The following is a 13,644-nucleotide window of genomic DNA, read 5'->3' on the forward strand; positions in this document are numbered from 1 at the left end:
GTCCAGTGTCCCCAGCATTACAGCAAATACACAGGCACTCGGGACGTCTTTGTGGAGTGAGTGAATGAATTGTGAACCAAGTATCCTGGATTTTCTGCTACGTCGATGGCCCGCAAATAAATTTTTAATGGAAACTTAGACTGATTAAATAAGCTAAAACTTCTAAAGCCCTTGAAATCTGAAACAACTCGGTGAAGCGGTCTGGGTCCAAGCGCCCTAGATCCAACCCACGCGCGCAGGGAGCGGGGCCTGCGGAGGTGGGGCGGGGCCTGCGGAGGTGGGGCGGGGCCTGCGGAGGTGGGGCGGGGCCTGCGGAGGTGGGGCGGGGCCTGCGGAGGTGGGCCGCCGCGCTCAAGGGGCGGAGCCTGCGGAGGTGGACCAGAGCGCCTAGGCAGCAGGCGGGGCCTGCGGGTCGCCGGGAGCTCCGAACCTCCGGGACCTCCGGAGCAGTGACCACGCCCCGGGGCGGGGCGACTCCCAGGATCGCCGCGGGCGGGGCTCGCAGTTGGGAACTCCCCTTCCGAGGCCGAGGCGCGTCCGCGCGTCCACGAGGCTGGGTGGTCGGGAAGTGGACCCAGGCCGGGTAGCCAGGTTACTGCCCGCGCCGGCGCAGCCGCCATCTTCCCCGTGTGTGGACTCACCCAGTGGGAGGGGCGGTGACTAGGCCGGAAGCGGCAGTACGACGGCCGCGCTGTCTCCCAGGTCGGTGAGTGCGGCCCGGGCTCCGCTCTCGGCTCCGGGAGGCTCGAGTCGAGGGCTCGGGGGCGCTGGGACGGCCTCCAGGCGCTCGGGAAAGCCCAGTTGAAAAGCCCGGACGAGTGCGGACCCGGGGGGCCTCCTCCGAGCCGAGACGCGGGGAGTCGCTTTCCGCGCTGCAGGATAACCGCGGCGGGCCCGGCCTCGGAGCTGCGAGCGGCCGGTGGCGCGCGGGTTCCTCCTCCCGGAGCTGTGTCCGCGCTGCAGCCTCCGCGGCGCCGGGTTTGTGCGGAACCGCGTCCTCGGCGTGGACGAGAGGCTCAGCGTGTCTGGAGCGTGGGAGCCGCCCGCAGATTCCTGCCTTACCCGGCGCTGCTACCAGCCGTGCTCCGCTTGTACTGTATTGAATACTTCTTCAAGGGCCTGTCACCCGGGTGGCGCTGTTCGCTGCCTGTACGGAGTCGTGAAAATTCCGTGAGAGGATAAAGCTTCTCACAGGTGCCACGAGCCTTCCTAAATCACTTAGAAAGTGACTGCCTTTGCAGTCTTTTTTATAGCTATATTTTAAGGGTAATTTGGAGTTATACAGAACATCTCCTTGAAGATGGTGATAGTAGAAATTTCTTACAGCTCCTGCTGTTACTACGTCTCGTACTGAGACAGGTAGAAAAGGGAACAAGATGTAAAAAGGTGATTGGATATCTTGTACACTTAATATTATATAGCGCTTCACTGTCCACTAGCCACACAGGGTTGAGATCTGCTGAAAGTGTAGAATACACCTTGGATTCCCAAGACTTGGTACTAGAAGAAAAGTATGTGTCTCATTAATAAATGTTACACGGATGGCATGGTGAAAGGATAATATTTTTGATATGTCGGGTTAAATATATTGTTAAATTAGATTTGATTGATTTCTTTTTATTTTTCAATGTGACTATTAGAAAAGTTTAAGTTATATGGCTAACACTGTGTTTCTGTTGGACCATGCTATTACAGATGAACATCTGGTGAGGAACACAGAATCATCAACATGGCTTTCCTTTGCACAGAAACCATTGCTGGGAAGTGAGCCCTTGTTATACTTGAAGGTGAGGATCTAAATATAAGCTGTAATTATGGCAAATTCCACCCCTCTGCCCCCAGTTTCTTGGTGTCTCCAGCATTTGAAAGCATTAATTTCCAGGGCTTTTGAAGAGAATCGTAGTGATACTGACATGTTTTCGATGCAAAGAATTCGTTTAATTTGATTGTCACTATGTGAGATGGAGATAAGAGATGCTCTATTTTATAGTCTTGGCGTTTTCAGGTAGTTGTTAGGGTCAAGCTAGTAAGGGGCTGCAGATGTTCTGCTCTTCACCATATTCCTGGTGGTCTTTGTTGAGGAGCCAGGATCTGTCTGTATTGTATGTTGGATGGAAAAGAAAAACAGTTGGCTCTTCAACAGCAGGGGTTATACATGGGTTTCTTCTAGTGGTAAATACCACAGTGCTACAGGGTCCACAGTTGGTTAATTTGAGGTTGTGGAACCACAGATATAGAGAAACAACGCGTACAGAGGGCCAGCTATAAGTTCTGTGGACTGTGCTGCAGGGTTAGTTACCTAACCGCCTAGTTGTTCAAGGGTCACCTGTATGTTTTTTAAGAGGGTATAGATGTACCTATGTATTCAGGGCTGGTTTCATGGTATGTGACCTGTGCAGACATTGTCAGGGCCCATCTTTAGAAGGCCTGGCGCTTGCTATGGTGCTCTTCTGTCATGGTCTTGAAATTCTTAGTATGTTTTGGATAAGTGGGGGAGGGGGCCCTGCACATGCTGTAGTGATCCTTTCTCTGTGCTGGAATCTAGGATGGAGTAGGGAGGTGTTGGGGAAGAATCAAAACATCTGGTCCTCTCTGTGCTCCTATGTGAATTAAGCAGGGTTTGCTAGACTCAACTCTCAAATTCCATATGAATTCTGATTCTGTATGAATTACTGTCGTCAGATTTGTGGATGGTAATATAAATATATACATAATATGAGAAGAATTATAGGTGATTCTTAATTGTGAGTCATGTAAATTAAATATTTTTTAAAATTATAGTAACACTTTCTGTTTTTTTTTTTAATTGGATTTTGCCATGTGGCACCGCGTTTTCTTACCATAGGTCATTTGTGTAAGGAGTACAGTTATGGGATGGAAGCCTATATGATACGTGTGCTTGCTTTAGTATTTGTCTTTTAGTGAGATAAGAAGATAGGCCAGATCTTGGGATACCTCCATTTGAGAGGTTTCCTCTGTTTACAAGGGCGTGAGTATGAATGAAGCCTCATTTGGCAGTATCTGTTCCTCCTTTGTGTTTTCTTAGCTACTTCCTGTTACACAAGGTGCCTTTTCTTCTTCTTAAATTTTTAAATTGTCTTTGAGATTGGGCATAACTTCAGCACAAGAATACAGGCTTTATTATACTAGTGTGTTAATTAGCTTGTGTGTGTGTGTGTGTGTGTGCGCGCGCGCACACGCACGAACACTAAGTCCCTTCAGTTGTGTCTGACTCTGCTACCCTCTGAACTGTAACCTGCCAGATTCCTCTGTCCATGGGATTCTCCAGTCAGGACTACTGGAGTGGGTTGCCACGCCCTCCTCCAGGGGATCTTCCCGACCCAGAGATCAAACCCGTCTCTCTTATGTCTCCTGCATTGGCAGTCAGGTTCTTTACCATTAGTGCCACCCACAATTGGGGAAAAAAAATGCCATAGATTGGTTGACTTAAATTATATAAATTTGTTTTCTTACAGTTTTGGATGCTGTAAGTCTGTGATCTGGGTGCCAGAATGGTCTGATTCTGGTGAAACCTATACTCCAGACAGCTGCCTTTGTACTCACTGGGGAGAGAGCTTTGGTATCTCTTCATCTTCTTTTAAGGACACCAGTTCTTTCAGATCAGGGCTTTACCTTATCACTTTGTTTAGCCTTAAGCTTAATAACCTTAAAGACTCTGTCTCTAAGACAGTCATGTGGAGTAATTGGGGCTTCAGCATAAAGATTTTGGGAGGACACAGTTCAGTCCATAGCAGCCAAGATGGGTATCTGGTTGCTAAAATATCTGTCCCTGTTTACTGCTGTGTTCCCAGCATTTAGAACTGTGTCTGGAATATAGAGGCCCAGTAAATATCTTCAGAATAAATGAAAGCCAGTATAGAGCGGTCTTCTCAGGGCTGCTCACTGTAGGCCCTTACCCAACAGACAAACCAGTTGTGACAGTGACCTCTTAGTTTTTGGCTGGAGCCAACACCTACTAGAAAGGGCAGGGGTGCATGCGTGGGGAGATTGATACAACTTGGAGAATGCAGTGTGAGAAAGGTCAGAGGAAGCATTTAACAAATGCATTTACTTAACAAGTAATTACTAAGTCTCTACTACGTGCCTCATACTGTGCTGGGTACTGGAGGTTCACATGGAGAGCAGAAGATAGTTTCTGTACTCTCAGGCAGTTTATAATTTAGTAGGAGAGATGGAGAGGGTGATTTAAAAGGGAGGAATGTGATTCGATGAGAGTATATATCTGAGTAACCTGCTTTAGATTCGGGAGGGGGTAGAGGGTGGTTGATTTAAGGCTGAGCAGGTTTTAACTTGGCCAGGAAGGGAGGGGAGACTGCTGAAGGCAGAAGAAACGTTTGCAGAGGTGTGGCAGTGGGGGTGGAGGGTCACGTCCTAGGAACTGAGAAGAGGGATAGTATAGCTAGAGCACAGTTAGCAGGGAGGGGAAGGGGGTGCATTGAGGCTGGAGCAGTATAGGGTTTTATAGGTTATATTGAAGAGTTGGAAGTCTGTACAAAGAGCAGTTGGAAACCATGAGAGGGTTTTAAGCAGGAGTTGGATAACCTGGATAAGTTTGTGTTTTATTAAGATCACTTTGATGTTACATAATGATGAATTTCATAAAGGCCAGAGTAGGAAGATGAATAAAAGAATTGCTGAGACAGCTCCACAGGCCAGACATGTTGTCTGTTATTTTTTTATGGAGCCAGTATGCAGAGCCCTGAGACTCGGCAGCCTGGGTGGAGGAAAGAAGACAGTGAATAATTCAGTTGAGTTAGCGTCGGGGGAGGCAAGCCCGGAGTGGCAGGGAAATGAAGAAGTTGAGGGTGCTAGTAAGAATATAATTAAAGTGACTGATCTTGGGCTTCAGACCTATTAAGGAAGGAAATAAGGCAATGTTAGAATTCTTAAAGGCTTTTCCCAGTCATCTAAATTTTGTGAGTCTGTTGAAATGCTAGACTGCTAATTCCTGGCTAAAACTTGCAAGATCAAAAAGTTAAGTATGTTTGAGCTGAATTTATTTAGAATATCTTTATTAGGAGTCTGTGCCAGGCTCTGCATCTGGTACAGGACATACATGAATGAACCCTGACTTTGCGTCTTAAGAACTGACAACATGGGTGTACAGATACCGGTTGCCATGAAGATTATGAGTATCTTTGTTCGTTTTTTAATCCGTATTTACCTCTAGCCAGACTCAGTGAAAAACAAAAGTTTACGTTTTTGTAAGCAGCTTGTATTTTTAAACTAACCATTTTTAGCATAACTATTTCTAGTGCCTATGTGCTTAAACTTCTACTAGAATAGTTAACCTTTTAAAAAATCCTGTTTCAATACCTATTCAAAAGTTATAGAATTGAAAATTGAAAAAGCCTCTATTGCTCATTCAGTTTCCCAGTGTGCAGTATATCTTACTGGTCATAAGCAGGATGATTTTAGGTAACCCAGTTGATTTTTAGTAGTTATATATTTATTCAGTGTATGTTAGAAAAATATATTTGACATGTCATATTCATGATTCATGGACCTTACGATGAAAGCAAAATTGATTTTCAGATTTTAAGAATGAGTCAGTTTAAGAAAAAACATTAAAAAGGGCACAGGTGGTAGGTGAATGACTGAAGTTTGGGAAACACTAGTCTTAACCTAATCCTTAAGCTGTATAGATGAGAAAACAAAAGGACCCCCGAACACAAAAGACCTTTTATGAGCCTTTACTATACTATCTGTATAGTATATGTCAGAGCTAGGACTGAAACTCAGTATATTCCTGCTTCTTACCATTGAAATTTGAGGAGACTCATGGCTTTTACTTCAGATCTGCATTGTCCATTATGGTGGCCTCATGTGGCTATTTATATAAAAATTAATTTAACTAAAATTTAAACTTTGCACTGCCACATTTTCTAGTGCTCAGTAGCCAGTGTGGCTAATAGTTACCACATTGGACAGTTCAGAGAGAACATTTCTGTCACTGCAGAAGGTTCTGTTGGGTAGTGCAGCTTTGTTCCCTAGGTACGTGATTACTTAGGTGCGGTAACCCTTTAAAGTTTTATCCCCTTCAAAGGGATGATGCTTATTAATTTACTCACCACCTGAAGTTATGTCAACCCTGATTGAAGGTACTGTTAATAGTGCAGTTAAGATAATTGATCATGGGAAATAAAACCAGAATGAAGTTCTCAGATTCCTACCGGCTCAACTTACTGGAAGAAGTCCTTCTTTTCCTCTTTTTATTAATAAATGCTGTCTTGAATTCAATACAGATTTCTAATAGAAAATTTCCTGACTTTCTAAATCCAGCTTAGAATTGTATTTCGTTAACATTTTAAAACTTTTTATTTTTAAGCAGATTTTCAGTGAATGGGCCTAACTGGACTCTCTGAGATCATCAATAAACATGAGCGGTACCAAACCTGATATATTGTGGGCGCCACACCAGGTTGATAGATTTGTTGTATGTGACTCTGAACTTAGTCTTTATCATGTGGAATCTACTGTGAATTCAGAACTCAAAGCTGGATCTCTACGTTTATCTGAAGACTCTGCAGCTACATTACTATCAATAAATTCAGAAACCCCGTACATGAAATGTGTTGCCTGGTATCTCAGTTATGATCCTGAATGTCTCCTAGCAGTTGGACAAGCAAATGGTCGAGTCGTACTGACAAGTCTTGGTCAAGATCATAACTCAAAGTTCAGAGATTTGATAGGAAAAGAATTTGTTCCAAAACACGCACGACAATGCAATACCCTTGCATGGAACCCACTGGATAGTAACTGGCTTGCTGCTGGTCTAGATAAACACAGAGCTGACTTTTCAGTGCTGATTTGGGATATCTGCAGCAAATACACCCCTGATATAGTTCCCATGGAGAAAGTAAGACTCTCAGTAGGTGAAACTGAAACATCGTTATTAGTAACAAAACCGCTTTACGAATTAGGACAGAACGATGCTTGTCTGTCTCTCTGTTGGCTTCCACGAGACCAGAAACTTCTGCTTGCTGGTATGCATCGTAACCTGGCCATTTTTGATCTTCGGAATACAAGTCAAAAGATGTTTGTGAATACGAAAGCTGTTCAGGGCGTTACAGTAGACCCCTACTTCCATGATCGTGTTGCTTCCTTCTATGAAGGTCAGGTCGCAATATGGGATCTTAGGAAATTTGAGAAGCCAGTTTTGACTTTGACTGAGCAACCAAAGCCCTTAACAAAAGTAGCCTGGTGCCCAACTAGAACTGGTCTGCTTGCCACTTTAACAAGGGATAGTAACATTATTAGATTATATGATATGCAGCACACACCCACTCCCATTGGTGATGAAACTGAACCCACAATAATTGAAAGAAGTGTGCAACCTTGTGACAATTACATTGCTTCCTTTGCTTGGCATCCGACAAGTCAAAATCGAATGATAGTTGTAACTCCTAACCGGACAATGTCTGACTTCACTGTTTTTGAAAGGATCTCTCTTGCCTGGAGCCCAATTACATCTTTGATGTGGGCTTGTGGTCGTCATTTGTATGAATGTGCAGAAGAAGAAAATGATAATTCTTTAGAAAAGGACATAGCAACGAAGATGCGCCTTCGGGCTTTATCAAGGTATGGGCTTGATACAGAGCAGGTGTGGAGAAACCACGTTTTAGCTGGAAATGAGGATCCCCAGCTCAAGTCACTCTGGTACACGCTACACTATATCCTTTGTGTGGTGAGTTCTGTGAGATGAATCAGACAGAAATGTTCTTGAGGTTTGCCGAAAGGTCAGTCTGTAAATATCATGCTGAATGTTTTGTGTGCAAATACAAGTCATAATACTAAGATCACAAAGTAAAATTGTGTAAAACTGTTGAACTTGAGATACTGCCTTGCAGGTTGAGTAGAAGGAAGAAAAGTAGATCTCTGTAACAGAGTAGAACTGACGCCTTTTATAAATTGGCTCCAAATGAAAATAAGTTTAGTTTTGAAATACTTTATTATGCTTCATCACTAGTATTTCCTATGCATTTAAATACTTATGAAGCAGTATACGGAAGATATGGATCAGAAATCTCCAGGCAACAAAGGATCATTGGTTTATGCAGGAATTAAATCAATTGTAAAATCATCTTTGGGTAAGAAAAATTCTGTTTTTATTTTATGCAATATGTGTTTAATTTTTGTTCTCTTTTATTTTTTCCCCATATTTAGTTACTTCAGGATACTGTAATATCTGGCTGGTTTTTTTTATTGCATTGTTTCTGACTGGATATTTTAGTGAATTGAGTTAAATGCATAATTTTTTATATATGTAAAATTCTTTTTGGAGGGAGTCTTGGTTCATTGAAGGGATAGTTGACTTTCTAAATCTAGTCATTAATTTATTCACTTTTTTTTTGAAGACTCACTTTGAAAGATATTACATTAGAGGATTTATAGGCTCTCCTTGGTGGTTAGTTCAGATTTTATCACAGTATTTGCTTTTATAAAAAATAAATTTAAAAATTTCTAATTGAAAGAGACCCCTTTTTATTTTGCTGCCTAAACCCTCCCACTTAGCTGTCTAATGGCAAGGCCTGTATAACTATGACATGAAGTATGGACTTACCTGAAGTGCCTTACTATTTCAGTCCTTGATGATTGAATAAATGTATGAATTAATGTAGGATTGAAATTAATAGACTAGTTAACAGTTAAAAAAAAAAAGGAAACATGACATGAAAGCCAGACTTACTATTTGTTCCCTGACTTCTTTAAACAGTTGTTCCTATTGTCTTTATTGGAATTGAATTGTGAATTTTAGTTGTTTTCTCAGCCGAGCATTTGGTATCTAGCTTTAGATAGCTGCAAATTTGGTCACAAGTCAAGCTGCTAGAAAAGTAGTTCTTATGATTTAGTCAAAAAATAGGAGTAGAAGTAATAAATCCAACTTGGTTTTTTATAGAACTTTCATGAATACTGTACAAAAAAAATACAAAATAAAATGCTCTTTTTTAATGAGTAGTTTGAGCATTTCAACTAAATGGTTATATTATTTTATTTTTTAAAGGACTTTTAAATTACTTTGGTTCACATTACTGAAGATTGAGTACACTACTTATATCATCTATTTCATTTTGGTGTTCTCTCAGTAGGTCCGACCCAAAAAAGTAACTTTTATTTTAAACAATAAAGTGAAAGAGTTTAATTAGAGACTTCCATTTTTATTAATTTAAGTAAAAGGTCAGTAATTCTGTGTTATTTCGATGAACAGTATTTATAGCTATATAGTAGGTCAGAACACATTGCATTCTCAGTATTGTGAGGTTTATTGTTTTTTGCTGTATTTTGATATATTTCAGGGAAAAGCCAGCCAAGTACCTATAAAGCACGGGGAAATAATGGAATATCTTTATATGTTTTTGGTGCAGTAGAAACAAACTGAGTATCATGACTTAAGAGTAGTCTTTACCCAAACTGTTTGATTAAGACTACTGTTGGAAAGACTACCTAATTGCTGGACTTTTGGCTTTTTGCTTGGTTTGGATTGGTGTACATATTTTTGTTTCTGCAACCCCGAAGTAAAAAGAGAAATGACTGTCAGAGATGGCCGTCCTCAGGTTTCAGTCTTTTCTTTCTTCCTAGTTGTATCTTTAATAGTTCAGCACATAGTAAGTCAGCGTGGTGAGCGTCTTGCCCACAGTAGCCTAATGCACAAGTTTATAGAGTGCACAGCTTTAACTTTGGTGGCAAATAATAATAGTGCCTATTATGAATTAGATATCATGCTAGTTGCTTTCTTATTGTTACTTGATTTAATTCTTTCAACTGTAATGTAAGGTAAGTTTATTCATTTGGCAGATGTTTATTACTTGCTCATTATATGCCAAGAATTCTAGAAACTGGAGACATAACTATCAATAAGATAGCTAAATCTCTTTCATCATGGAGACTGAACGAGATATGATTCCTGCTCTTGGGAAGATTACAGTCTATAGTTGACCCTTGAACGAGGAGGTGGGGGGGTGGTTAGGTTTGCTGATCCCTCTACCCCAGTCAAAAATTTGCATACTTATATTTCATTCTCAAAAACAAAGAAATTGCTAAGTGACTCACTCAAAGACCGGAAGCCAGAACAGTTTAGATAGAATTAGGACTCAAAGGCTAGTTCTTTTGATTCCACATATTGTGGTTTTTAATCAAACACTAACTTTTCCCCAAATTTAGAGATCTGTAAAATGAAAATACAGGTATTATATTTATTGAAAACTCTGTATAAGTGGACCCATGCAGTTCAAACTCATATTGTCCATATAGTTCAGAGTATGGACAAGTAAAGTTATAGTACAAGGAAGAACAGACAGTTACGGATAGAATAATTCATAATCCGGTTGTAGGGACTAGTGGTGGTTTCTTGCAGGAGGTAAAGGCAAAGACGGGGTTCAGACAGGGAGCAGCAGCTTCTGTGAGCCCAGAGGAGAGGGAACAGGACACAGTGAGTGTTGCGGGGACAGAGCATGGGAGAGGACGTGAAGAGAGATTGGAGGCAGCAAGGCAGCCCAGGACTTGGAAGCCGTGGTAAGGGGCTAGGGAATTTAAAGGGATGGTAAATTATATTTAAATATATTAATTATTTGTTATCATCCCTAACAAAGGGAACCCGAGAAAAGATTTTAGAGAGCAGTAACAAGAGGAGATTTGTGTTTTAGAGCTGTCAGTCTGTGTGTGGACTGGATTGGAGAGGATTAGATTGATAGCAGGGACCCCAGAAGCCATAATAATCAGGCAAGATATGATGGAATTCTTACTGAAGTTAGTGGCAGAAGAGCTAGAGAAATGTGGATAGATTAGAGAGTGGAACAATTTTAATTAATTGGATGAAAGAGTTGGAGGGGAAGGAAAAATGAAAGCATGCTAAGGCAACTGGGATAATACTAATAGCAGTTAATTAGATAGGAATAGCACAGGAAGAATTCATTTGAGAGCAAGAAAAGAGTTTTTTGGGGGACAAATTTGAGATAGCCAGATAGTGATGTCCAACGGATAAATGTAGGTTGAAAAAAGGAGGTCATCCATCTTAATTAATTCTTCAAAGAAATTTGATTATATGAAGGAGGATAAGAAGATATACAGTGATAGCAGCATTCGAATTTGGGGTCATGGGGACCTTCTCTGTTTTGTTTTTAACATGGAATTGATTTAGGCATGTTTAATTGCTGATGAGAAGAAATGCATACAACACAGTTGGAAGATGCAGAATAAAGAGCGTGAAGAGCAAAATTCCTAGGAACGGGAACCAAAGCATAGGTGATAGACTGGCTTTAGACAGGAGAGTGTACACCTGCTCCGTAGCAGGCAGAGGGAAGGGGAAAGGTCTGTGCATGTGCAGTTGCATCCTATTCTTTGTGACCCCTTGGACTATAACTCACCAGGCTCCTTTGCCCATGGAATTTTCCATGAGACAATATTGAAGTGGGTTGCCATTTCCTACTCCAGGGGGTCTTCCCAACCCAAGGATCAAACCCATGTCTGTTTTGTCTCCTGCATTGGCAGGCGGGTTCTTTCCCAGTGTGCCACCTGGGAAGCCCAGGTGTTTATGCAGGTTGTTTAATGTTCAGTGATCAGAAGCTGATGGGTGTTCCACCTGATGGCTCCTGTTTTCTCAACATAGTAGGCTTGCTTGTTGAGAAGAGCAGGGAGGTTGTGGACAGAACATAGGAAAGAGGAGAGAGTTGTCTTGAGAAATGGGAAGACTGTGCGGCAATGTTGTTTTACCTGAAGAAAGAATAAAGGACGGTGGAGTGAGGGAATTAAGGGTGCTGGCAAGACTGATTCATTTGTTGGTCCTTGGGATCTAAGCTGGAGAGGGAGGAGGATGACAGGACACTGACAAGTAAATACAAGTGGTCAGAGGATGATTGCGAGGTTGGGATTGGGAGCTGAAAGGCTGTGAGGCTGTGGTTAGAAAGTGGCTCCTTTGGAGGAGTCATGTGGAGTATGTCCATGGTAAGAGTTGGTAAAATCTTGGAGGTGTGGACCACTGGAGATAAGGAAGCAAAGAACCAGAGGCAAGTTTACAGGATGGATCAAGTGTCAAATTCAGTCAGGAGGAGAACGCATGCTCTGAGGGAAGGCCTTGTACAACTTGTGGAAGCAGGGTAATAGTGTTGTCAGTAGGTATAATTCCTTCCTTTTAAGATGGCGGAAAATTACATAATGTTGGTCAGCTTTCCATCCAACATGATGAAAATATTTTTCATACTTGAAAGGCAAACTGATCTAGGAAGCATGCCTTTTAAGAGGAATTACTTTAAGGGACAGAGTATCTGGGATTTAGATTTTTGAGAACAAAATGCTCTTATAAACACTGGATTATTATGTAGATGTAAAAATGCAAAATTTTGTATCTACAAATAGTATTTGATTGCCTGATGTAGGATTTGAAACAAAAATTTTAATGTTTTTTAATGTTTAAGTGAACCTGTTTCACTTATTTCCCTCACAGCCATCATAAAATGATGGTTTTATTATTTATATGTGGGCAGTCTCAAATTTTGGGGATACAATCTTGTCACTTTACCAGGTGATGCTAGTGATAAAGAACCCGTCTGCCAGTACAGGAGACATAAGAGTTGCAGGTTCGATCCCTGAAAAGGGCCTGGCAACCCGCTCCAGTATTCTTGCGAGAAGAATCCCCATGGACTGAGGAACCTGGCGGGTTACAGTCCACAAGGTCGCAAAGAGTCAGACGCCAGTGAAGCAACTTAATACACACGCAGTGTGTATGAATTGATTTTAATTAATCATATATTTAAAAATTCATGCATATTAAAATCACAATATGACTATGTACTTAAAAGCCACAACATCACATTACTTACTTGATAACCTTAATTACTTGTAGCATAGTTGTCAAGCGGTGGAAATGTCTCTGAGCAGCCAAAACAATGTGACACAGTATCCATGCACTTAAAGAATACTTTTCCACCTCCTAGCAGTGAATTCTTTGGATTCATACATGTTGGTCTCTATTCCATGACACGGTTTCTGGAAAATAAAAAAACTCTGAAGAAGCTAGATTATTATTAAATTGAGAGGAATTGTCTGAAAAATAAATTGGTTTTTGTTCACCTGTTTAAAGTTGTATTTTTTAATCAGTAGATACTATCATCAGCCCTGAATCCAACATTTACACAGGAGATAGGAAAGTGAATACCTTAGAGTACATCTGCAGCTTGTTCTGCCTGAAATTAATGACTACATACTGTCTAAACAATTTAAATTTGTTATTCAGAAAAAAACTTCTTTAATTTTTAACATGTTTTATTAACCTTATTTAATTATTCAGAGTTTTTTCAGAATTCCTAAAACTTCACTTTTGCAAACTCTAAGTGACTTTGTCTTCACCAGTTTCCCTCATGGTTGCAAGTAGAGCAGCACACTTCTTTTTGATGGACAGGTATTCTCTTAAAGAAAACCTTTTCTCAGAAGTCTCTTTCTAGCTCTTTGATCTGAATTGGCAAATTTCCAGTAAGATTAAAAATAAAGAATTTCAAGTGTAATTATTTAACTATTTTTAAAGTTTCCACAGTTTTACAAATAACTCATCTTCAGACTTTTTCATGAAACAATTCCTTATGAAAAGAGAATGAGAATATCAAGTCTCCTGGCTTAGTAAGGCAGGGAAAA

The 13,644-nt window shown here is 41.0% G+C and overlaps 1 protein-coding gene across 4 annotated transcripts in view; it reads left to right on the top strand.

Annotated features, from left to right (window-relative positions):
- Window positions 1–419: 419 nt before the first annotated feature.
- MIOS (meiosis regulator for oocyte development) overlaps window positions 420–13,644 on the top strand; it is a 34,229-nt gene continuing 21,004 nt past the window's right edge. The window contains exons 1-4 of one of the 4 annotated variants that reach the window (XM_043872297.1): window positions 420–702; window positions 1,696–1,787; window positions 6,350–7,694; window positions 8,013–8,111. In XM_043872297.1, coding sequence (XP_043728232.1) covers window positions 6,401–7,694; window positions 8,013–8,111 — 1,393 coding nt within the window. In that variant the 5' untranslated portion in view covers window positions 420–702; window positions 1,696–1,787; window positions 6,350–6,400. Of the gene's footprint in view, window positions 703–984; window positions 1,195–1,695; window positions 1,788–6,349; window positions 7,695–8,012; window positions 8,112–13,644 lie in introns of those variants that run through there. The other 3 variants (XM_043872295.1, XM_043872294.1, XM_043872293.1) reach the window with 3 other exon arrangements.

Source organism: Cervus elaphus, chromosome 18 (genome assembly GCF_910594005.1).
Source record: "Cervus elaphus chromosome 18, mCerEla1.1, whole genome shotgun sequence".
Classification (NCBI taxonomy): Eukaryota; Metazoa; Chordata; class Mammalia; order Artiodactyla; family Cervidae; genus Cervus; species Cervus elaphus.